Below are 26,186 nucleotides of genomic sequence, written 5' to 3' on the forward strand. Positions count from 1 at the left end.
GTAACATTTCTTTACATTTTTAGATTGAGCTAAATTTCTACAGATTATATTAATATAGTCATATTTTAATCAACAATATGCTATTTTTCTGTTTTCTGTAAAATATTTAAATCTGAACTTGTGAGGACTAAAGATATCAAGACTGTCTTTATTGAAAATTAATCAAATATTGAGTTTATAATTACTAGAAAAGAATTTAGGCTCCTAAACTGTCACAATCTTGTAAACTAAGGGTTATCTATTAATTTGCTAAATATTTGGTAAAGTCAGTGACTCTGCTAGTTGCTGCTAAAAATAATGAGAAGACACAAAGCAATTATTGTCTTTATTGCACAAAGTCAACATTTATAGACACAAAGTTAATATTACAATATAAAACGACTTAGAATTGATTGTCAGTGGCAAACAAGAGATGCATTTGAAAAGTTCAACCAAGTTTGAGTATCTTGTTCTCGTTTATTGCTACCATCACATTTGTGGGTTTCCTGCCAGTGTAAAGCTCATGACATGCCTTGGATTTTCAAATGGATTCCACATGCACAACTAGTCATTGTCGACTTGGCCCCAGGGCACGAGGCGGGGAACAACCTCTGCATGTGTTGCCTCGGGGTCATTCATTTGTGACATTGCTGGAGTGTGAGCAATTGAATTAGAGGATGGAAGGTCCCTTCCTATCCAAGTGTTTACCAGCATTTTCTTTTTGTCATGGTTTTAACCAAGAAAATCTGTGTTGGAAGATAATGTTTCAATGTGGGCTTCAGAAAAAACCAAAAAGGAGGTTGCCTCAGAAAACCAGATGCTGTGAGATGGTATCTGCAGCTTTAAACTATAGCTTTAATGGGAGAGCTTTTCAGGACAAACAATCAGGAAACATAAATGAGGCAGCCAATCATGGCGTGTTTCAGTTTTTAATCAGCTGTCTGTTGTACAGGCATCATCAACGGATGTCTTAGCTTAAGCTGAGTTTACGAAAAACACTGTTGAGGAGTGACTGCTGCAGTTTTGTGATGGAGAGCAGCTGCAGTGGAAATGAGGGGAGCCGGAGCACTGAAGTCTGGAAGCATTTAGTTTGGGCTGTCCCGACTGAATGACAGGGGCCACGGCCCTGCTTTGACTTGGTTAGACAGGCTGGGCTTCACACTGTTCTGTTGATAATCTATGGAAAAGATTAGCAGCTCTCTCTGAGCATCCTCTATTTAGCCTCCATTTACACATGGATTTCCCCACAAGGCTCCCACCTCCATCCAAACTGGGCCCGGTCCTGTGTGGACCTGTCGACACTATCAAGTTGACGATTCCTGGGAGCCTTTTTCTTCACTCTAGAAGAAAAAGACAGTGATAGATGGTGTGTTCAAGCTCACAGTCACTGACAGGGAGGTAATAGTCCTCAAGTTGTTGATATGTAATGTCTTATCACTACTTAATGACAATGTGTTCCCCATTGAAGTTTCAACTTTATGTGCTGTACTTTACCTGTAACTTAAAGACCCACTCCAATGAAAATTTTGTTTTTGGGTGCTTTTAACATGTTGCACTATTTTCTGGAGGACATATATGAAGTAAATTAAGATTAAAACTGCATTTATTGAAATGGTTGTGAATCAGGAGCAGATGAAAAAATGCGTTCGGAAAAAGCTTGTAGCTGTGACGTAGGTGCAACAGTTGGTGGGCAACAAGGTTCCTGCTCCGCTCCATTCTGATGCATCCACTTACAGACAAATAAATCCTTGTACGTCTTCGTTTTTCTTATCTGAGCTGGGACAGATTTTGCTCATCAAACCAAAGGATGAGGGAAGTCAGGACAGTCCCGCCCACAATCCAGAGGCGAATTTCTGTTGAACTACTATGGCCCTGCAGAAACTGTCATAGTGTCATAAACTGTTTTTAGCTAAAAACAGCCATGGGGAACACTTTTACAATTGACTTAAAAGTTGATTTGAGGGGGACTTTAACTGCTTCTGCTTTTGCTTGTTCATCTTCAAAGTCCCCAGGCCACCAACCCACAGGTGTGAAGGATTTCCAGTGTCACACACCACCGTTACGTTATCAGGCCCTAGAAGACACTTAAAATTGTCATTTTAGTAGACATTTTTTATTTCATAATATAATACGTGTTATGTGTGATAGTGCAGGTTTATTTACCTCTGTTTTTACCTGTTTTTATTTATCGCAGCATTCGTTCTTTTGGTTTCATTGTTCTTTGGTGGTCTTTCCTTGGATGGATGCATTTTCCTCTATCAGGCCTTGTGAGCATGAACCAACCTGTCTGAAAACAGATGAACAAAAAGGTTAGCAGAGTTTCACAAAGGATCTATGTTAGGGACAGCTAAAAGAGATAAGATGCGTTTGGTTTTTTTGTTATGTCAGCTTTCCCATGTGCTATGTAAAGAATTTCAGTATTGGTTGGACAAAATATTTACACCTCTCTGTGTTTTCCTATTCTTTGTTTTTTTTTCTTCTCCAATTCAAGGTCAGGATCCTCCACAGCTCTCCAGTTTTCCCATGTTTTACTTTTTAAAAGCAGACTGGGTGCCATGACAGATTACAAAAGCAGCTGTGAAACATTGAGGAGAAAAGGGAGTTCGACTTGGATGCTCGTGTCAAAGGTCACTATGCGATATCCGGCTATAGTTATGCTTTAAACATCAGGTTTTGGCTTCATTCTTCTTTTTTATGCCTTTTTTTTCTCTGTTTTGCCAAATTGGTTGGTTTTACATTGAGCTGCTGGATATTTTGGGTGCAAAACATTTTCATGATGGAACCTTTAAACAGATGGAGGCTACTCCGCTATTTAGTCATTGTAATTTAGCTTATGGTTACCTCGCCTGAGTGGTTTTGACTGAAAAAGGAAACTGTGCTCAAGATAGAGTATACAGTTTGTCAACCAGCTGCTTATTTAACCTTTTAAGGATACCGGGTTGGCACTTAGACATGGAGTGCAGAGTGATCTGGTTTGCATTTACCTTTGGTTTCTGCAGCTTATGCAGTTTGTCACATTCTGCAAGCAGACAAGGACTTTTGCATAGTTTTATCAGCTGGATGCTGAAATGTATGCATGGAAGTTCACTTTAGCACATTTTACTGATATATAAAAAATCAGCACAAACAGTGTGTCCTGCAAATCCTATCTTTAATAGAAGATGGACAAAAGAACAGGAACATTATTTGCTATCTTCAACTAAAACATGCACACAAAGTTGAAAAAGTATATCTTTTCTTTTGTTTGATAAGTTGAAATGGTATTTTTACTTGGTTGTTTAGTGTTGATGTGGTAAAGCTCAGAGTCTGTCTGGCGGCTTTGACAGCATGAAGCCTGGGTATAATTCTATGCTTTGCTTCTGTAGTGCAGTCTTGCAAGTTTGCTCTTGTTCCATGTCAGCACAGAGCCCCTTTGAAGAGTCTATGTAAGTGCGGCTGCCATATGCTTGGTATTACCTTTTGAATTTGCACACGTGCTGCAATAGGATTGGAATTTGACCTGGGCTGTGCATTTTTATGCACGGTCTTGCTGGAAAGCAGTTAGAAAATAAAAATGTCCAGCATAAGTTGTTGCTCCACATTACTTCTAAAATAGATGCATGATTTTAAAAGGCTGTAGATATTAATTAGAAAATAGGTGACTTGAGCCAAATGGTTGCTTTTCATACATTGACTGAGTGTTCGGACTAAAGAGAACTTCCTCTGGTATTCTTTACTGTTTTGACTATTCCTCTGGGCTTAGATGATGTGATCAACCTTGTGGGTGGAGTCTTCTTCAGCTCCCCAGTCCTGGACAAAACATGATTTGCTGAGAAAACACCTGACATCTTTTTGTTTCTTGGAGAATAATTTCCCTGCTGGTCTTTAAAATTCTTTTATATTTACAGTATTTAGTTTCTGCAGAAAAGTAATGAAAAAATGTCTTTAGCACCCCACAATTATGTCGCATACTTCCTGGCTGTGAAAATTTGTTACCAATATAAGATGCTAGTCTTTTTCTCTAGATGTTTTGCCCCATCATTAAAAAATATGTTATGTATTTGTTTTTATGGACTCGGTCATTTCATTTTTTGTTAATCCCAACAAGCCTGAAGGAAACTCACCGAATTCTAACAGATTTATCCCGTCTAAGAATGTGAAATAAATTCCTTTGACAATGTGGGAGGGAAAATCTGTCTCAGGAGAGTTTCATTTCCCATGAAAGCTTGAGATTTGGAGGAGTAGCTCTGACCTTTTTTGCTTTTCCTTACTGGTTTCTCCAAATCTTAATAGATTAACAATAATATAACCACAGCTTCTACTATCAGCATAAAAAAGTTTTAAATCAAAGTAGATTTTTGTCAACAAAAAGAATCCAAACTGACCAAAAGGATTTTTTTAAATTATCTACTTTTCTTCAAGAAAGAATGAACTTTCATTTTTCAAACTAAAAGAAGGTAGTCAATAATCTGCCCAACGGAGGGGCTGAGGTTAAGGATCGTTGCCTTACCTGTCTGTCTGCAGGGCGAAGGTCTCTGAGTCTTTGCCCTCGTGTTGCTCTCTGGATGAAGCTGTGCCAGCGCTCTGTGGTCCGCCTTACCAGCTCTGATTATCTAATGGCTGACAGATGAGGTTGGCAGGTTATCAGGAGGTGCACATCTTCATATGAGCTGTTCTCCCATGGTTAAAATGCAGACACGGTTTAGATGGGGGGAGCGAAGCCCGTATGGGTGTGATTTTCTTTCTTCTTCCCCCTTTTTTTTTTCTCCCCTCTCACTCAGTTTTTTTTCCTCCTTCTTTTATAGCAGTGAGGAGGGGCTGCGTTTTCCTGTCTCCTCTCTTGTTTGAGGAGGAGGACGCAGAGTTCTGCTATCATATATGAATGTGCCACGCTCTGGGCTACTCGCCCCTTCCCTGCCCCCCACTTTGATGTGCTTCGTCAGCTGAGCCGCCCCTGCGTTTTAAAAGGGCTGCCGTAATTACAGCGTGCATGATGCATATGTGTGCAGGGTTAACCACCGCCTGCACTGACAAGAAACGGCAGGATGCAGCTTTGTTTGCACCCATACTTGAACTTTAACCTTTAAATAAAGCCTTTTGAGTTTGAAAAGGTTAAAAAAAAATAAAAATGAAAAGGTTATAGTAAACAATAAACGTGCAAATATGTAATTGGTGTTACGCAATATTCTGAGATCATAGCTTGAGGACAAAGCTACTTTATGTTTGGTATCTGGACTGGAAAATATGCAAAACACCCTCCCTTTCATCCTGTGATCTTCTGCACCCCCTTTATTTGGAGTAGTCCTGGTCAAAAGCACTCACTCACCAGGCCGAAATAGGCACCCTAATTGCTGTCTGGCCTCATGGGGACCAAAGTCTCAAGAATAATTTCATCAAGTACCTCAGTCCTTTTTCAGAGCTGTCATCGGCACGTCTGGTTTTTATTAATTATGTTTTCTTTTTTTAAGCTGAGCTCTCCTGAGGTTTTTTTAGTTTCCTCATTCGTACCAGACGACCGTGTGTCTAATGTTTGCCTAGCATCCTTTGCTCTATTTGCCTCCGCCATTCATACGAGGTTAAAAAGCTCTTCTCGTGTTTGCGGGTTAAACAGTACACTTCATTCTATGCTGTGTATTTGACAAAAACTTTTGGTCAAACCTGTTTTGCTAAATATTCTGTATTATTTAGTCTGCTAATTTAGTTATCGTCATGTTAGATTAGTTGGACACTTTTCCATTGAATCCGTTTATATGTTCACTTATTTGAATCTTTTTTTTTAAATTCCACTCCATCAAAACCAATGATGGAGTGGAATTTCTTCTTCCTGGACTTGAATTACAAAGTCTAAGGCTGCGTTCACACTGAGCATGAGTGATGGGTTCAAGAACATGCTAAACCTGGGTGTTTGAACGCGCTTTTAGCATATGGTGTTCACACGGGACTGTCGCTAACTGTTACTAGCACATGTACCTAGAGTTGGAAAAGGTTTGGTGCAAAATGTCAATGTGTTGCAGATCTGGTAAATCCTGCTCCAGGCTTTCTCCTTTATTCCTCTATTCCGATATACAAAAGTTCCAGCCCGGCAAAAACCGCAATTATTCTTTTCTCCTCCATGATCCATTTTCTCCGTCTTTTGAATAGTATGCCATCCATACATCTCTACCAGATTGGTCAAAGGTCACCTGGTTTAACTTTTAACGTGCGTTCAATACTCGCAGGTTTTGTACGTAAAGCCCAAAAACAGACTTAAAAACTTTATAGCGCTGTGTTAAAACTGGAGTTTTGAATGCAGGGGCCTGAAATGCACATAAATATGTGCTTTTACATAGACTTGTGGTCACGCAAACGCGCGGTGTAACGTAGCATAAGATGGGATAAAAGAAAAATGCTGGAAGCTCCATATTTCATAAAAAAAAGATTAGTCAGAAACAAAGATGAGATTACCGGTAAACATTTTTGTAAGGTTGTAGAATAAATTACATTTAAGACCTTCATGAAAAATATTTAGTTAAAAAAAATGTATATTGTGAAATAATAAACAATGACAATAAGCAAAAAATAATTACCTGCTTTTCTATATATTCATTCAATTTTTCTAATAAGAAAAATGTTCACTAATAATCTGTTATGATCATTTCTGTTTTTCGCTCTTGGCCCGCTTATTATTAGGCCTGCACAATCAGTCAAAAACGTATCGTCATTGCGATCTCAGCCTGTGTGAAGATGGCTTAAACTGTGATAAATGGTTATCCTAATCTTTACACACATGGCAGCTTGAAATAAGTCAAATAGAGAGGTCCAATCAAATGGAGCGCTGTCGTTGACCAATCAAATAGTCTTTTTATGTTAGATGTGGGTCATTTTGAGTTTAATTTAAGTCATGTTGATATTTATTTAAATAAAACTGTTGCATAGAAATGGAATTGATGATTTTTTTTGTTTTGCTATATGTTCATGTATTGCAAGTCATGTCGTCATCGCAATATTGATCAGAAAAATGGGACATTGCAGGTTTTTCTTATATTGTGTTGCTCTAAAGATTATCTTTTGAAATATTTCCTTTTTTGTTCTTAATTTGAGTCAATGCAAGTAATGTAAGGCATAGAAAAATGATACAGAATAAAAGAAAAAAGTATAATTGGTATTACCATTTGTTTTTTTTTATGAGTATGATGCATGCATTAATGGTGTGGATCCATGAACATAGTGAGAGCTAAAAGGTTGTGTCTAAAGCTGCATTGACCTTCTTCTTTCTTCCCTTTCCAGTGCTCGGTGAGCTGTGGGCGGGGCATCAAGCAGCGGGAAATAGCCTGTGTTTATCAGAACCAAACCAAACTAGAAGAGGCTCACTGCAGCCATCTGCAGCGGCCGCGCACACAAAAAGCCTGCCGGGCTCGAATTTGCCCTACTTGGAAAACCAGCAGGTGGCGGGAGGTATGTTTGTTCGTCCTCCAGGCTTTGATAACAAGCCAGGCCTGAGAGAGTGCAGCCTAACAGCAGAGACACAAGCGCAAACACAGCAGAAAGCCTTCCAGAGGTTACGGATGCAGTTTATTCCCCTCTAAGAGTAATGCACCATTTCCTCAAGTGTAAACTAAACTCCGCAGCCTGGATGCTCTAAACAATTTATGCAGTTACCTTGGCATTTATTTCCCAGGCTTAAAAGCTTCAAGCCAAACAAGAATGATCATCAGATTCATGAAGTGAAACCTCCATTTTGTCGTCAGACCACCCATAAACCAAAGGCATGCAGCCTTTTATGAAATGCAGTGAATCAGCATTTGTTTGCATGGTCTAGTTGCTCTGACACTGTTTGAGGCTGCATCAATTCATGATAACACATAAAATGCAGAATTTGCTCAACCTAAAATAAATCTGAAAAATAAATCAGAAAACAAGCATCAAATAGATCTAATCTAATTGCAATATATAAATGCAAAATAACAAAGTGATGTTGTATGAACATCATAATGCTGAACTATTAACAGATGAATTTTAATAAAATGAACTAAAACTGTAGAATGAAACTACTTTAACAAAGCTGCAATATGTTTTTCAAATACTAAATAGTATATATAGTAATATAAAAATGCATCTTAAACTTATACTTTAATCCAATCTGGCAGCAATAAGGAGCAGTGAAAAAGGCAGCAAGTAATGGTATAATAAAACTTTTATGAAAAGCTGGTGGGGTTTTTATGTGTTGATGTGTTTTAATAAAGTCTGGTATTTTAGCCACCAAACAATATGCATTTGCTCAGGTTAGAAAAAGATCTCAGTACATCACTAGAAAGAAGCAACAAGTACAGGTGACTTTCCTGGCATTTATGTCAAAATCTATGAGTATTAAAGTTTTCTCCCATGTTTTATCTGAAGTTCAAAGTTTTGTGCCGTGTTTTTCAATGCTGCTGGCTTACGGTAAAAGTTCCCACTACTTACAGTATATGTCTTCCAATTAAACAATGGACATTTGAGTTTCTCTGGACAACAACCCACAGCTCACATGGAAGTTGGATAAATTTTTTTTCTGGATATTTGATGCACAGTTTTTTTGAGAAAGTAACACACACAGTGTTCCTTTTGCTATTTATGGTTCCAAGTTGGACTTATAGAAGGATAGTAGGATTGTTAGGTCATACAAAATGCATTGTCTGTTTGCATGTGTGCTTTTTTGAAGAACTTCAGAGAGGTTTGAAGATCTTAGATTAGCGCTGGGAGCAGGAACAAAGAACAAAGCTGGAGAGCTTAACTCTGTTAAGTTTTAAGGAAGCGAGACAACGTCTTTATCACAAAGCAAATGTTCAGACGTAAGATGTAAAAATTAAAACACAGCTACAAAATTATGGAGTGATATTTCTGCCACCACGTTGCACACAAAACTTTCTAAATTGAACACAAAACTTTCTAAGTTTTTTGCTCAAAAATTTTTTTTTTTTGCTTTCAAAAACTTTTTTTAACTAACCAATCACATTGCCATATGAATCTAACATGGTTAGAATCTGGACCAATCAGCAGCTGTTTGATGGCAGCTTGGTCATGTCAAAACGAAACTTAACTCAGCAAAGATAGGAAAAAAGTGAGATGACACACAACGCTTGCGAATTTCTTTTTGGCGATGTCAGTGGCAGTCATGTCACGCTAAGTCGCGTTCAAAGTAGTCAGCAAAATCAAAGAGAAGACAAAAGCGAGATTTGATACAATGCACGCGAAAAAAAGTGTTTTGCAAACGCAAAAAACGTTTTTGAAAGCAAAAAAAAAAATTTTTGAGCAAAAAACTTAGAAAGTTTTGTGTTCAACTTAGAAAGTTTTGTGTGCAACGTGGTGGCAGAAATATCACTCCATACAAAATGAGCCTCTTTCCCCCAATTGCAAAAAACCTCACAAAATACCAAAAACACAAAAAAGAGCAAAGAATAAAATAAAAGACAAAAAAGTTAGAGATGGACAGACACATGTACAAATAGAAAGACAAAAAAAAAGTAAATGCAGCCTCAACAGGCCACAAACCAGTGTCCTGCTTGTCCCAAGCCCGGTAAGTGCAGAGGGTAATGTCAGGAAGAGTATTAGCATAAAAGTTGTAAGACATCATATAGATCAAAGAACATAGATTTATGGATAGATGAACTGATATGATGATAGTATGGTTTTCTAAGCATTCTAAGGGCTCGGAGGGATTTGACACCCCAAACTTTCAGCACACCCAGACTGTGCCTGTTTAGAAATAAAATTGTTAAAGTTATATGAGCTCAGGGAAGCAGCAAAACTTTGAACGCTTAAAAAAAACAAATATTCAAATGAATGTAATTTTTTTTAACACAGAATTTAAATCCTTTTGTGTTTAATTTCAGAGCCTACACAATCCCCCTAAAGTCATATCACAAATTAACTGATAAATTGTTTTTTTTTCTTAAACCTTTGGGTGTTCTCTGTCCTTTTCTAGTGTTCCGTCACCTGTGGGTTTGGAGTTCAAAACCGGGACGTCTACTGCAGGTTAAAAGGTGCTGGGCGTGTCAGAGAGGATCTGTGTGATGCTGGCACACGCCCACTTTTTCTCCAACCATGTCACACAGCTGAATGTACACACTACACCTGGGTTACTGGAGAATGGGACAAAGTAGGTCAAACTTTTTTTCTTCATTGCAGTTTTTTTCAAATCATTTCCCATTTAGGGCCAGTAGGGGTGTGTTTCGTGTGTTTCATTATCTAGCATCAGAGTTGTCTTTCTTTCTACACCGCTAGGTAGAGACCTGCAGGTACTTTTAATCTCCTTTGTGGTTGATGAGGGCTTTAGAGATAACTGTCAGCTAGTACACCACACACGGTCAAACCTGAAATGGATGAGTGACATCTTTCTTCTTCTCCTGTTGAATGTTGCTCTGTCACGCAAGCAGCGTTTTTTATTCTTCAATGTCCTGCTCTGTGCCTGTGGAAAACAAGGATCTAAAGGGGCATCATCCTGCTGGAATGTTTGCAGCAGATTCCAGTTGCATCAACATCCCACCGCCTCTTTTTATTTTAAGCTTTCAAACTTGGAAATAAACTTTCTACACATCAGGGAGCATCCCTTTAGAAGTAACCATTGCCAAGAAAAAACATTGTTTTTTACTTGTTTTTGAGGACATTTGATGTCTAAAAAAATCTTAACATGATGGTGTTCTAGTGCAATGTATCATGTGGAGACGGCACTAGAAGCAGGAAGGTATGGTGCGCCGGTCCAGAAATGACACCCGCCCAGAACGATTACTGTGAGCCTTCATCCAGACCTCCTTCAGTCCAGTCCTGTACAGAAGCTGCATGTCAGTATGTGTGGGTGACAGGAGAATGGTCTCAGGTAAGAGGGAACCAAACAGATTTACAGCTTCAAATGAAGACTTTTCACACAAAGTTTCTTGAAATCTGACTTTGTTTTTCTCATCATTCTTTGTGTCTGTTTGTAGTGCTCCGTCACCTGCGGCATTGGCTACCAGCAACGCTACGTTTCCTGCTCCATGATTCCATCTTCTCCTGGTCAGGGCTTGTATGCCCAGACTCCTATCGCTGCAGAAAAGTGCCTTGAGCCGTCCCCTCCAGGCACCCGTCCGTGTGTGCTCAGGGAGTGCTCAAACACTGCCTACTGGAAAGCTGGTCCATGGAGCAAGGTGAAATCTAACACACACCGATTGCATTTAGAGACATTCTGCTGATTTCAGAAATCTCATTTGAAGGTTTGGTTTGGGGTTACAAAAGTTTAAATGGATTTATTTTGTGTCAGTGTTCGCAGACATGCGGGGCGGGACTGATGGAGCGCAGAGTAGAGTGCATGACCTTAAAAGGCCAACCGTCCAAAGTCTGCCATCACTCAGAAAGGCCTGCATCTCAAGCTGCCTGTCAAGACAGACAATGTAAGGTTTAAATTTCCTCACTTTTCAAACTTTCTGCCAAACAGGATGCAGTTTTTGCTTCACTGTATCGTATTAAGCAACATTCACACCGGCCTCAATAATGTGCATTTAAACGACCACTTTCAATAAAAGGTCCATATAAAACAATTTTAAAAGCGCACTTCGGACTTCCGCGTTCAATTCTCTCAGGTTAACGTGCCGCTATGCAAGTCTTTACATAGTTTGGTCATTGAACAGGCATTAAAAGTAAAAACTTAAAGGTCAAACTTAAAAGTTGAACTTTGACCAATTAGAGACTCAGATTTGGTAGGGACGTCTGGGCAGAGTCTTTTTTAATTCATGGAAGGGCCAACCGTTTGAAAATTGATCGTGATGGGAACATTAATAATTTGGATTTGTGTCCGGCTGGAATTCTATGACACAAAGTCTTTCATATATTGGAACAGAGCTGTGAAAGAAAAAGCCTGGAGCAAGATTCACGAGATTTGCACCGCTTTGACATTTCACATCTAACTTCTTCTAACTGTGAGTACATGCGCTAGTATCGGGTAGCGGCAGTCCAGTGTGAACATTGTATACTTAGGAATGCCCGTTTAGCGTGATCTGGAAACCGCCACACAGGCCCGGTGTGTATCTGGCATGAGACATACCATTGCCAGATTTTAGCTGTTATCATTTGGGAAAACGATGAAACAAGAGTCAGCAGTTTTCAACCAGTCGAGTAGTGGACGGATTGTTGAAATCTCTCATGAGTCTGCCGGGGCAGCTCAAATAGTACTGGCCAGTGTTTGCAGGTTGACTCCCCCGCATTTCAAATGTTCCCGAACTGGCACACTAAACCAATCATTCCCCAACTTGCCTTCTGCCAAGTCAGTCTCTGGCTAAATTAAAATGATATGCTCGGGTGACGGCCAGTTCTGTGGTCAAGTGTTAGTTTTAATCAGCTAATCAGTGGGATAGAAAATTTCGAGCACGCTGGGATTACAAAGGTGAAAGCAACTCATCTACTAACAAAGTTGGGCTTGTTTTTTCAATTGTTCTTTGCAGTCTTTTGGGTATGTATTTTAACAGCAGTACTTAAGAGAGATGTCATAACTTGTAGAAAGTTCTGAGAAGTTTCCATGGGAGGCTTATTCATTTGTTGCCACCTGTTTGTTATTTCTTTTTAGGCCAGCTGTTCACTTCCTGTCGGGAGGTCCAGATGAGGCAGGGCGTGAGGATGAATGGAGAGTACTATCTAAAAGTCAAGTCTCGGATCCTCCAGGTGTGTCCGTTCTGTCAGAAATCCTGCCGCAGTAAAACGTCAGTCAACCAGAAGTCTCTCAACAGGATTTGATCTGTCTCCACATGTTTGCTCCCAGATTTACTGTGCCGAGATGCAGACTGATTTCCCCAAAGAGTATGTGACACTACGCAGCGGTCAGACGGACAACTACTCCGAGGTGTATGGTTACAGGTGCTCCAACTTTAGCTTTGTATAGGATGATGTAGAACCATAAGATCATAACCTTTTAATGGCTCAGTTTGGCGGTTTTTATTTATTTATTTTTTAATCAATAAATCTGCTCTCACAGGCTTCTGAACCCATTTGAATGTCCGAATAATGGCAGCCGTCTGCAGGACTGCAGCTGCAGAAACGACTACTCGGCAGCGGGATACACGCTCTTCCACAAAGTTCGCCTGGACCTGAGCTCTCTGAGAATAATGAGTGTGTAATTACTGCTTTACACTGACTATTGTAATGAGACCACACACCCAGGTTGTTTTAAACCCTCTCATGCTTTGCTTTGTTTAAACTAAGTCTGTCTGAAACCTGAGCAAGAGCTTTGGAGGGAACATCTAACGCACAAAAACAATGTTAGATTTAGGTGTTAACAGACTAAGCCTCTATATAAACTTTTGAGCGGAATAACAAAGGAAAGCAGAGCTGCATTTGTTTTTTTGGGGTTTTTTTTAACCCACGTTCCTACAACTCTTCATGGCTACAAAGCTCCATCTGCCTTGATGTTTCCAAGAATTGTGATTAGAAAAGGTGGCTGGATGCAGTGCGTGTTTGTGTGTGCGCTACAACGCGTAAATGGTAAAACTGAACCAGCCCTGACACAGTCCTGACAGCTAATCTTCCCACCCTGCATGTCTATGGTACTCATTTGGGCTCTCAGGTGGTTTTAATAGATCTGAAGGAACATGACGAGCTCAAGATGAGTGTGTGTGTGTGTGTGTGTGTGGGTGTGGGTGTGTGTGGGTGTGTGTGTGTGTGTGTGTGTGTGTGTGTGTGTGTGTGGAGGGGGGAGGGGGGTTAACGGAAAGGTGCAAATTGAGGTGCTTTGCACATCTCTGCAACTTTGCTCTAATACAAGCAAAGGAAAGCAGTGGTAATGGGTAAGATGTATCAAATGAAGGAAAACTGACAGAGAGGTTAAAAGGTTTTTTTCACAGAAACCTTGACTTCACATGGCTGCATGGGTTTCAGATGGGAGGCCCACTGAGCAAACAGCAATGCCCAGTAAATGCAGTAGTGACATGCAGCATTTGTATGCATGGACAGACACTAACAAAGTCTAGTTTTTCATGCTGATTTTTCTGAATTATTGAGGACTTTTAAAGACGGTAAAGGGTAAATTACGTTTACCATGTAATTGATTAACATGTAATTAACTCACTTTACTTGTTACCTATTTTGAAAAGGAATTTACTAATTGTTACTTTACTTTTTTCAACTCATACAAATTCTCAAGGGAAAAAAACCTTGCACAAACAATATACCATTGTCTCTTATGCAACTTAATTATGTTTTTCATCTTTTCAGCCTGTTTTTGTTGCATTTTTCTCATGATATAAAATCGCTGTGAATCAGGTGCAGACGAAAAAAAAGCTGTTTGAACAAGCTTGTAGTTGTTCTGTCCAAACTACAATTGGCAGGCCACAAGCTCCATGTGGATGCATTTCGATGCATCCACATGCAAACAAACAAATTCACACATGTTTTCATTTTCCCTTTTCCTAGCTGGAATTGAATTTTGGCTAAAAACAGCGCAATCAAAATGCAAAACCTACATTTATATTTACAGATGTTTTCAACTAATCATATGTTTTATACATGCTCAGATATGGTCTTTTCAGTCACTATATGCTGCTTGGTTAAAACTCTGCATTAGATCTTAAAAAAAAAAAAAAGTTTTTTTTTGCTTGTTTGTTTTGAAGAAAGCCTGAAGTTTAAGCTTAAATCTTCAGAGACAACTAAACCTTTAAAGTCTCACTCCAACTATATTTTTTTATCTATTTTAAAATTGTTCCCATTGTTATTTTAATTATGAATATGCAGTTTTAAGCCAAAATTCGTTGAAGGCTTCATTCGCCTTGGTGATATAGTCATGAAGTTTAAACATAGCAGCAGAAACAGAGTAGAGCAGGGAGATGTTGGCTCCTCTTATTTCAGTTGTTGCGTCACAACTGGGAGATTTTTTAAACAGCGTTTTTTTATTCTGATCATGATTCCCAACGATTTGAATTACAAAAAAGCTATACAAAATATATCTGAGTAAAGGTGCTCAACCCTGCCAATCTAACAACTGTATCCAGTATACAGCAAATACTAAAAAAGCATTTAAACTCATCAAAATGTGTAAACACAAACTCCTAATCACTTTCTTTTTGTTATTGGTTAAATATGCATCTCCATCTTTAATGTATATATTATTTGCTGGAAGATAAACATCTATTCAAAGTGCCTAAAACATCAGAAGGTGACATCAGCTCTTTGGATGGTTGCTCTCCTCTAAGCAGATGCTGTTAGAGTGTTTACTTCAGCTGCTGCACAGTGTGACTCCAGATTTGTGTCTTTGCTGTTTACCAGTCACAGACCTGCAGTTTTCCCAGACTCTTCTTGGCCGTCCTGTGCCCTTTGCCACAGCAGGGGATTGTTATAGTGCAGCTAAGTGCCCACAGGTGGGTCATGAACATTGCAAATACATCAGTGTATGTGTCAGCACAGATCTCACAGATTAAAGAAATAACAATCTCTGGACTAACTTTACTGAATGTATTTTCAGGGCCAGTTCAGTATCAATCTGACTGGGACTGGCCTGAAAGTTGCTCCAGCCACCAAATGGACATCTCAAGGCAACTATGTTTCTGTTAAAGTCCACCGATCTGAGGTAACAGATTTCAGGGTTTGGGATTATAGCTGCACTAGCCTGGGTGGTACAGTTGTGCTTTTTTGGAGTGACATCCAAATCTATGTTTTTTGTCCTCTGAAGTTCATGAAAAAAGCTGCCCTTTTGCCTACAGCTTCCTCAGTCATTTTTCTGTTGGTAGGACGGAACGAGGATCTACGGCCGCTGCGGTGGTTTCTGTGGGAAGTGCATTCCCCAGGCGCACAGTGGTCTACTCCTTCAAGTGCACTGAGAGCCAGGCCAAGACGCCACAAATCCATGTGGACAACAGAAAGCCAGAAACATCCAAGAGCCATTTGTTGGGTCTTGACATGGACTAGTATCTGAGCGTGTGTTTGTGTGTGGAGGAGCATATGACACCCAACATCACTGGTTCCCAAATGGCAGCTAAACACAACAATACATTACTCCCACAGCAGTGCTGCATAGGAGCCCAGGAGAACAAAAGTTGCTGCCGTTTATTTTTTTTGTTGTTGGTTGCAATCGACATCATCTTTTAGAAAAATGCAAAGGGACAGTTGTAGAGACAGCATGGTTAAAAAAAAACATTCTCTCTTATGCTTTCATGATAATATGAAATTAGCTTGTCTGCTGTCTGACTGATGAGGGGAAAATCATAACTTTGTAACTTTAATTCTAATTGCGGTCAGTGGAATTTAGTGCAGGAGGCGGATGAAACCAAGTTTTCTTTGGCTGCTTTCATAGGAAGGTTCCTTGTGTAGGAAGTTGAGAGGTTTGCAATCAAGAAAAACGATTTCCCTTTTTTTGCTTTTGCTTTTATTTGCCGAAAGAACTTCCTCTTAAACAACAAAACTACAGAATAACCATTGACTCTAAATGGAAACTGGACAGAGTGACTCCTCCCCCCTGACATTTGACACAGGAAGTAACCACTGGTACCAAGACGCCAAAATCCCATAGACTTCTTTTGGGAAATAACCCGCTATTAAGAACCATTCTTGATAATCCTCATTTTTCTTCCATGATGTTTATAATGCTAGTTGTTCAAGTAAAACTCACCAAAATGTTAGTCCCTTTTTAACCTCCGAGTTTCAAGTGAAAGCAGTGCGGTTGTCCAACAAGCTCACTCTTTATTAGTGAGAGTTGTTGCTATAGAAATGTTGACTCAGACCAATCACTGCTTAATGACAACATCTGGTTCCAACATGGCGACGTTCGTATCGTGAAAAAATAGAGACTGAATTAACTTTATTTCGTTTGAACCAGAAGTGAGTCATTTTCTATGGATAACATCACACTCACTTGGTCTACTTCTCATATAGAGTCACTAAGCATGACAAAAAAGAAAAAAAAGAGCATGACACTGACCACAGACCAGATCATCACTTTTGCTGTGTGGAAATGCACAAATGTTTCCCAGAGTTAAAACTATTTGAAAAGTGTTCAATTTTTTGTTTTCAGATTATTTTTAGTAGCACTTTTACTCAAAGTAAGTCAGAAATAGAATGATTAAAATATCATAAGAGATCTGGGGCGAATCTAGATGTCTAACCTCTCTAGTATCTGTTCTTGCCAATTCATAAACTTCGAATCATTACTTCAAATTCACAGCTCATTATAATAAAGTTCTCATATATTTGTTGTTCACCTTTCAGGATTTATTACATTAGGGGTCACCACTGCTCTGGTTTTGGCAGAGATATTTACGCTGGATGCCCTTCCTAACACAACCCTGTATTTTGTCCGGGCTGGGGACCAGCACAGGGATACGCCCCTTGTGGGTCAACAGTTAGGCAGTAGTGTGAATGGTCTTGCCTAAGGACCCAAACTGGATTAAGCCCATTGCGCCCCCTTGGAAATAAACCCTGGTTTCCCACATGCCAGTCCTACACATAACTGAGCCATACAGCCGCTAAATTTCTTGTAAATATATTCTCCTATTGCATTTGTGATGGCCACAGGTGGTTCAGTTCTCCTTTTTTATACACTGTGACTAAGTACCTGGGATGATTTTTTTACCTCACATCCTCAGTCTGGCCTGCTGTACCTGCAACCCCCTACCTCTAACAAGCCTCCATAATAACTGTATTATTTATGTATTCTTTGACTGTATTTATTCTTCAAGATATGTTCTGTTTGCTACATTACCGTGACTACTAGCAGCAACCAACAAGTAACTTTCACCACTACTACAACTGATAGATATAAGGAAGTTTTTTTTCTCTTCTCAGCAATATTCAAAGAGTGTCTGAAAGTTATTAATGTCAGTGAGCAGCTAGAAAACATTTGACTATCATGTGTGTTTTGTCAATTGTAACTTGACATGTCTGTATCAGAAATTTGACAAATACTTGTTGCACTATGTGCCGTTCATTGTGTAGAAATGTAATCCAGTTTTTTTTTTAATAACAACTTTTAAGATTTGTAACTTATGACATATGTGTGTTTTTACTACTTGAAGTGTAAACGGTGTGCTAGTTATTGAATGGGCACTTAGACAATGTGCTTGTTTGCCATGCTCTATCCAAAGATGTTCTTTTTTTTAAGAATGCACATACAGTATGTATTTATGTATGTATTCATGCGTGTATGTATGTATGCAGCCTGTGAGGCATGGTGCTACGGTTACTAATCACTACATGCTTTTTTACTAATGCTGTAAAAATACTTTAAGAAACAATAAAATTTGCTGTCAATATTTCTTGGTAATGCTTTTTTTATTTTATAAATGCATGTCACTAACTTTTTAGACAAATGTAATCATCTTAAAGTGTAATTACATCCATTGAAGAGGAGCTTTTTAAGTCATTAATAGGCTGTTTAAATTACAAAGACAGTAAGTGTGTGTTAAAATGGAATTTTATGAGCGGAATCTCGCGTGTTTCTCACAGATTATGGGGTTAGGCCAGCAGGTCAGTGCTGGCTGGTTATTGTGATGACTGCTTCCATGTGGATTCATTTAGCGTTGCAGGCCGAGCTCAAACAATATGACTTCAGCTTAGTTCCAGCTCTGAGTCGCAGAAACTCAGCGAACATGCTCTTTCTTTTGTCGACGTGGATGCGTTCCTGATTAGAAGCAGCACAAACTGTGAAGAGCCTGTGATGAATGAAACTCGGATGTCAAATCAGAGAATGAGATAAGATCTTAAAACCTCAAAAGGACTGAAAAGTGAAACTGCAACATCACAAAACTAACTAATGGATGTGAAGATCCTTAAGCAGAAAAAAGAAACAATCTGTTTACTCCCAACCTGCTTTTACAGGGCTCATTGCACAGAAAAAAAGTCTTGGACATTAAATGAAAACAGATACTGTTTTCACTCAAGAGCTGCTTTGATTTGCTGCCAACGGCTGCTTTGTGTCTCAAACAATAATCTCAGGATATGGACAAGTCCTGAAGCATGACAACAACTTCCGTCAAAAGCAGTTTTCTTGTAAAAAAGACTTTGTTACAAGATCTTTTTGCGATCCTTCAGGCTACAGTTGGATTGGATAAATAAATAAATAAATAAATAAATAAATAAATAAATAAATAAATAAATAAATAAATAAATAAAGCCTTCCTAGGGCTGCTTGATCAGAACAGCAACCAGGTCTCCTCAATGACCTCACTGAAAAACGAAAACCTGCAGCCAGGCTCTCGTAAAAGACAATGATGATTCATGTGTGTATTGAAAGAGGATTCCCGCCATGTGGAGGATGCATTAGCAGTTTGTGAATGAACAGGTAACAAATGCACAGAAAAGTCGACGTTCAGACAGAGACTAAAGAACACCTGAAGAAAGTGTTGTGAGGAAACATTGCCCTCTAGTGTTAGAAACGGAAAATTACTACAAAAATGGTCCCCAACTGAAAGCAAACCAAAATGACTACTTGACTTCTTCTTTCTCTTTCGGCTTTTCCCATCAGGGGTCGCCACAGCGAATCATCCTTTTCCACCAAAATGACTACTTGACTACTATTGACTTAATTTCGATTTAACCGAAATATTACAAAGTATAGTACAGTTTATATTTTTGTGTGCATCTTCTTTATTCCGTTAAAAGATTAAAGATCCTTCAAATTTCAATTCCTGAATTCTTTAAGGAACCCATTAGAGATCTGGTTGACAAACTGTCTGCAATCAATATTAAACAGAAATTTGTTTTTGGAATTAGTTCTCCAAGTCATTAAAAAAATAAAAATAAAAGCTAATTTTTTCCAGGTAGCCAGCATGCCTTATGATGTTTGTTTAGTCAACTAACTAACTAACTAACTAACTAACTAACTAACTAACTAACTAACTAACTAACTAACTAACTAACTAACTAACTAACTAACTAACTAACTAACTAACTAACTAACTAACTAACTAAATGAATAAATAAATGAATAAGCATTTTTGCATGACTGGAAAGCAACAAATATACAGCTTTGGCAGTGATGCTTTACTTAAAGAAAAAAAGTTTACCAGGACTTGTGCTGGTTAACTTTAAAGTGAATTATTCTCTTATTATTGTTATTATTATTATTGCATATATGCTAACTTTTCGTACATTTTTTTAAGCAAAAGAGAAATCAACCTTTATTTATATAGCACTTTTTCGACAACAGATGTCACTCAAAGTGCTGTGCATAAAATACAATAAAATTTAAAAACAAGATGACAGGACAAACCGTGCGACAACCCCCCCCCCCCCCCCCCCCCCCGCAAAAACACACACACACACACACACATCAATAAATAAATAAATAAATAAATAAATAAATAAATAGAAGAGTGATAGAATGATAGAATGTAGAGACCAGGCTTTGTCCTGAGGTGGGAAAACGATAGTTTGTGGACATGTCCACACCAGCGACCCCCCAACCCAAGTTCACGGAGTACACTACCACAGAACCCCCCAGATCCGATCAAAAGAGTCAGACCCAGGAGATCCCACTGCAGCGACCCCGCTCACTGAGAAGGGTCAGTCACTGATGTGGAGGATCCCTCAGAGGAAAACACTGGAGTGTAATAAAATGTAAAAGGAATAAAATTAAAATATATATAAAACATAGACAAAAAACAAATAATTACATAAACCTTAATAGGCATATGAAATAGTAAGAGCGACTTAAAAATTAATAGAATAAATAAATAGATGTATTTACAAACACATATAAAACTAGTTAAAAGAAAAATAAATTAATTATTAAAATATTTAAAAATAATAATAATAATAAATTAAAAAAAAAATAATACTAATAAAAAAAATAAACAAATAAAAATAAATAAATAAATAAAACAATTAAAAATCCTAAAATTCAACTAAAAGCTAAATTAAAAAGGTAGGTCTTAAGCCTTCCTTTAAAAACATGAACAGTCTCTGAGGTATGGGGCGCCGAATGTAAAAATTCACCTCATGAAAATTTTGTGTCACTTTTACCACATTTAGACATTTCTTTCCATTTATGCTGCATTTATATCACATTTTGTCTATATTTATCACCAATAAAAAAACAATCTGTGACTTGAGGATATGTACTTTTAGAGGTTAAAATTAAAACTAAATATTAATGATAAATAATAAATATTAATGTATATGTAAATAATAAATGTAAATGTTAAATCGAAACACATACCTAAATCCCAAACGTAAATATAAATGTTAAATGTATATGTTATATCTAAATGTAAACCTAAATGTTAAATGTAAATGTTAAATATAAATCTAAATATAAATGTAAATGTTAAAAATAAATGTTAAATATATATCTAAATGTTACATTTAAATGTAAATGTGAAATGTAAATGTTATATCTAAATATAAATATTAAATCAAAGACTAAATAGAAGTATAAATGTTAAATGTGATTATTAAATGTAAACCTAAATATTAAATGCAAATGAAAATCTAAATGTGAAATGCTAAATTTAAATGTATATCTAAATGTTAAATCTAAATGTTAAATCTAAATATTAAATGTAAATGTTAACTCTAAATGTAAATGTTAAATACAAATTTTATATCTAAATATAAATGTTAAATCTAAATCTAAATATAAATATAAATGTTAAATGTAAATGTTAAATGTTAATGTTAATATTAAAAGTAAATGTAAATCCAAATGTTAAATGTTAAATGTAAATGTAAATGTTAAATATAAATGTAAATGTTAAATGTAAATGTAAATCTAAATGTTCCGCCTAAATGTTAAATATAAATGTTGACTTTAAATGTTTGGGAAATATGCTAATGTGGCCACGCCCCTCACCGAATAGAGCGGTCCTTGTTCAGACGAAAATTGAACCTTAATCATGGCAAACTCTTTGAGACCTGAGGATATTGAAAGGGCAGTGGCGGTTCTACCCTGAATTACTCCCCGGGCGAGACCCTCCTCTGGCGCCCCCCCCCCAATAGAGTCACTTTGTCCATTTATTGTAACTGAAAATACAGTTAGGAAATATTTAATAAACACAAATAATCTGAAATAAATATTATAAACTACAAATCACACAAATAATACACTAGAATAAATGTGACTGCAGCACTAAGAACAGAAAACACTAACTAAAACCTAACCTTTGTGGCCTTCCTGATGCAAGCTTGTCAATAACGTCATCATATGAAATCTGCTCCCCCCCTGAATGATTGATACTAACAACAGCAGGTTAGTGAGTTGCTCCTGAGACATTGGTGATCTCAGGTATGACTTGATCAACTGGAGTTTAAAAAAGCTAACAGCAGCATCAGCAGCAGCAGCATCAGCAGCAGCAGCATCAGCAGCAGCAGCAGCAGCAGCAGCAGCAGCATCAGCAGCAGCAGCAGCAGCTATAGCTACAGCAGCAGCAGCAGCAGCAGCATCAGCAGCAGCAGCAGCAGCAGCAGCAGCATCAGCAGCAGCAGCAGCATGCTACCATCACAGCTTATTTAACATTATGAACTAATATACAACAATAAAACACAACAAAAACTTTGTGTTACAGCAGAGCAGACAGACACACGAATCATAACTAATGTTACAAGTTAAGGCAGAACAAACATTTAAGAATAAATATCTTAAAAATGACGTTATTTGCAATATTTGGGCCTACTTCAGTTTTGGTCATGATAGACCAAACAAGAGATTTTTCCTCTGCAACGTTGTTGTTGTTGTAGGGCAGGTAGCATTCGAATTTAGAAAACGTGCATCTAGCTATGTGATAATACCCTTTTCTTTGTCTCTTTTCTCCTCTTCTTCTCTTTTCTTTCTAAATTGGGCACCAGCTTTGACCTTTTTTCTCCATATTTCAGATGTTTTTGCATTTAGCATAAATGTCCTGAAATAGGTATCAAGTCTGTCGACTAAACCAACTGTCATCTAAGTGAAGAATTTTTTTTGTTTTCCCATTTTTTATTTGGGCATTTCACACAAAAATAACCAAAAAAGCATGATTTTTTATACCTTTTTTATACCCGCAGCCCCCCCCCCCCCGTTCGTCATACATTTCCAGAAGGAGCGCGTGCAGCTGCACCCAGGGGCGCCAATTCGCTACATGGCGGCGCAATTTTTATTTTTCTTTTTTCATCAAGCACTGAGCCGCGGCCCGCGACCGTTGCCCCCCTGGAAGAAGATCCAGCCAGGTTTGCGCATGCGTTTTGCGCTCCGTGCTCACCTCAGCCTGCATCCTTCACCCCGCGCCCCCTCCCTTCTCCTTCTTCACCCCGCGCCCCCTCCCTTCTCCTTCTCAAACACATTTGCGTCTACTTCTCAAAGACAGGAGAGAGCGCAGCTGCGGGGCGGGGGCGCCGCCAGGTTTCAGGCTGTTACAAACTCTGTGATATAAGTAAACCAATAGTGATTCATAAAGTATTTTACAAGAGCTGAGCCGCTGGCGCCGCCCCTCCGTCATTTTTCCGCCCCGGGCGATCGCCCGTATGGCCCGTGCCTAAAACCGCTACTGTGAAAGGGCCGTTGTTTCAGGAGTGCGAGCTGCATTGCAAGGTGTCCTGGCACCTACACCTGCTGCTGCAAATCTGGTAAGTGGAAAAGTTAAATAAAATAAAATAAAATAGTTCTATAATACTATTATGTGGAAACGGATTCTTAGCTAGCTAAACAGCTAGTCTTTCCAAGCTAGTCTTAATTTTTTTTAGCTAACAAATGGCTAACGTTATCAAGGCATCTTTTGACATTACAGTGTAATAATATAATGCTATTTTGTAATTTCCTTGACACATAATGATGAAAGATATCTCTGAGTAGGCCTGCTATGTATGTCTGTGGTATTTTTATGCCTCTTTACATCACTGAAACTCTAAATGAAAAAAAGAAAATTGGAGGGAGGGGGGTCTTTTTTATTTATTGCTTGTCTTCTTTCTCATTACAGATCTTTCTTATTTGCTAAAATCTGCTACAATCACTTATTTTCAATGTAAACTTTCTCTGTTCCATGCTCCTACTCTACAGGTTAACACATCATCACCATCCACAAGTTCTGCCGCTTCACACAGACCGGTAAGACCGTCATCAGTTGTTTTCTTCCATTGAGTACAGTGATTACATTTTTTACAACTGTTGTTTTTTATTTTTATAGTTTAGTGTTTAACTGATTTTTAAAATGTAACAAAACATCCATATTATTGTTCTTCTTCTACCACCGCCCACCTCAGGTCAACACTCTGCCGCCACCCATAGCATCCACAAGTTCAGCCACATCTGCAGGGGCTGGCACATCCCAGAGATTGGTAAGAACTGAATGACTTATTTACTTTTAATGAGTATAATTACAATCAATTTTGTTGTGAAAATGTACCTTTTAATATGTTTTTTTATTTGTTCGGCGAACAGATTATATTTTGTTACCGAATATATATTCCTGTTTATATGAGTTCTGTAAGTTTATATTTTAGAGATGGGCAAACTTTTCAACTCGTGGGCCATAGATGGTGTGGAGTGTTTTGGGAATCTGTATCATAATAGAAAGAAATAACTTAGAATATGGACGAAAACATGCTTTAACCTTGATTAAAACTTTATGTCTTTAAAACAGGTTTTATTTCAAAGCTTTGGCTTTTGTTCTCATGTTTGTGCAAATTGCACCCAAGGGTGGATGTCCGTCAGAGAAAAAGGCAAAATTAGAGAAATTATGAAAAAACTTTCAGACTTGGAAAACATGCGCAAATGTCTGAAAAAAACATCTTCCAACACCACATGAATGCCCAATAACTTTCTGCTCCTACAAAAAGATCAATAAATTCATATGGCTACATACCAGGGCAAATAAAACAGTAAGGATAATTAGTATAAGTAATTACAATTTGGCAGGCTTGATTAATTGTTTTTAGGGATGCATATGGCCACCGTGCCTAAGTTTGCCCACCACTGGTTTATACCTTAGTAATGACTGCTGCTGACCCATTTGGGCAGCCGTGGTGCAGGTGTAGGACGGTCGACCCATGATCATAAGATTAAAGGTTAGATTCTTGCCCATGTGTCGAAGTGTCCTTGGGCAAGACGCTGAACCCCACCTTGCCTCTGGTGGGAGGTTGGCGCCAGTGTGTTCGGCAGTGGAGCCGCCACCAGTGTGTGACTGTGTGTGTGCATGGGTGAATGGAACTGTGACTGTAAAGCGCTTTGGGCCTTCGAAAGAGGGTAGAAAGCGCTATATAAGTATACGCCATTTTCCATTAACTTTGATCTAGTTTTGTTAATTTTTAAGAATAAATCTTGTGTCCTCTCTTCTTAACAGGTTCCTTTTCCATCATATTTTCAATCAAGAAGAGGTCGATCAGGATATCAGCAAAGAAAAAACGTGAAAACGTTTACAAAAGACGTTGTATGTTTGCCATTTTCTCCAAGGGAATCAGTTTTCGTCATACCTAGAGGAGAAAACAGGAGTCGCTTGGCTCAAGCTGGTCTAATTGGAAAAATTTCCTTTACCACCGAGTGGTCTGAAGATCAGCTCAGAGAAGAAATTTCTGCTATCTTCAGAGGATCATTTGGCATCTCCGAGCATGATGTTTTCCCTTTTCAGTTCTTGAGCACAATAAAAGGGTGCAAAAAATTAATGAAGCCCAATGTCACACCCAACTTTCCCTGGGGGGGGAAAGAAGTTTCTTCTGTTTGCTCAAATACCTGTCTTTACATTATGGCTGAAATGGAATTGCCAACACAGGTGAGCTTGATAGTGATAGTACTGGTAAACCTTTTTCATGTAATACTATTTGCATGCGATTTTTGTTAAAATTATTTAAATATGAACATAACTAAGCACAGCATCATCTTTACATGTGACACTTTTTATTGTTGTAAATTGTTTTTGCAATCACAAATTAACTTTGAACATTTAGTCATGCTTGTTATGTCTAAATTACAATTTATATGCTTTTAAAATTGCTTTCTTACACAAAATTTCCACATCTTATCATTCAGCACAGAGTTTTTGACACGGATGACAGTGACTTTGAAAGTCCAACTTTTCAGAGGAGAGGTGGGTAGTTTCAAGGTTAAGTTTATCAACCTGTATTCCATCCAACCCCCATGTTACATCAGCAATCCCACACTACCTGATTGATTTTGATCAACGTATTGGTCATTTCCAGAGTGTCGTTTGCATCCTTTTTTTTTCCAACTATCATTTCATAATGTGTCTTCTGCTCAATCTGTTCCATTTAGATCTTGAGACATTGGAGCAATCTAATGTTGACGGTCAATATGAACCAATGGAGGCAGATGCCAGAAATCGAGAACATGAGACCGAACAAGG

General features: G+C 38.2%; 1 protein-coding gene and 2 long non-coding RNA genes across 5 annotated transcripts in view; 2 read left to right on the plus strand and 1 right to left on the minus strand.

The window, feature by feature from the left end:
• LOC101170674 (A disintegrin and metalloproteinase with thrombospondin motifs 20) overlaps window positions 1-18,173 on the plus strand; it is a 91,713-nt gene extending 73,540 nt beyond the window's left edge. For 2 of the 3 annotated variants that reach the window (XM_023955653.1, XM_023955655.1), the window contains 10 exons: window positions 7,225-7,392; window positions 9,899-10,072; window positions 10,619-10,789; window positions 10,896-11,096; window positions 11,210-11,339; window positions 12,509-12,603; window positions 12,701-12,795; window positions 12,914-13,047; window positions 15,196-15,287; window positions 15,392-18,173. In XM_023955653.1, the coding sequence (XP_023811421.1) occupies window positions 7,225-7,392; window positions 9,899-10,072; window positions 10,619-10,789; window positions 10,896-11,096; window positions 11,210-11,339; window positions 12,509-12,603; window positions 12,701-12,795; window positions 12,914-13,047; window positions 15,196-15,287; window positions 15,392-15,841 (1,710 nt within the window). In that variant the 3' untranslated portion in view covers window positions 15,842-18,173. The remainder of the gene's footprint in view (window positions 1-7,224; window positions 7,393-9,898; window positions 10,073-10,618; window positions 10,790-10,895; window positions 11,097-11,209; window positions 11,340-12,508; window positions 12,604-12,700; window positions 12,796-12,913; window positions 13,048-15,195; window positions 15,288-15,391) is intronic. The other variant, XM_023955654.1, reaches the window with a different exon arrangement.
• On the minus strand, window positions 309-4,861 carry LOC105354200. Its single transcript, XR_908874.3, has 2 exons — window positions 4,469-4,861; window positions 309-2,266 (listed from the first exon to the last, which is right to left on the minus strand). It is a non-coding gene; the product is annotated as an uncharacterized LOC105354200 (long non-coding RNA).
• A 5,208-nt stretch (window positions 18,174-23,381) lies between the features above and the next one.
• On the plus strand, window positions 23,382-26,182 carry LOC110017473. Its single transcript, XR_002873394.1, has 5 exons — window positions 23,382-23,457; window positions 23,888-23,935; window positions 24,091-24,165; window positions 25,170-25,910; window positions 26,096-26,182. It is a non-coding gene; the product is annotated as an uncharacterized LOC110017473 (long non-coding RNA).
• The last annotated feature ends 4 nt before the right edge of the window (window positions 26,183-26,186 follow it).

This window comes from Oryzias latipes, chromosome 6, assembly GCF_002234675.1.
Source record: "Oryzias latipes chromosome 6, ASM223467v1".
In the NCBI taxonomy this organism is placed as follows: domain Eukaryota; kingdom Metazoa; phylum Chordata; class Actinopteri; order Beloniformes; family Adrianichthyidae; genus Oryzias; species Oryzias latipes.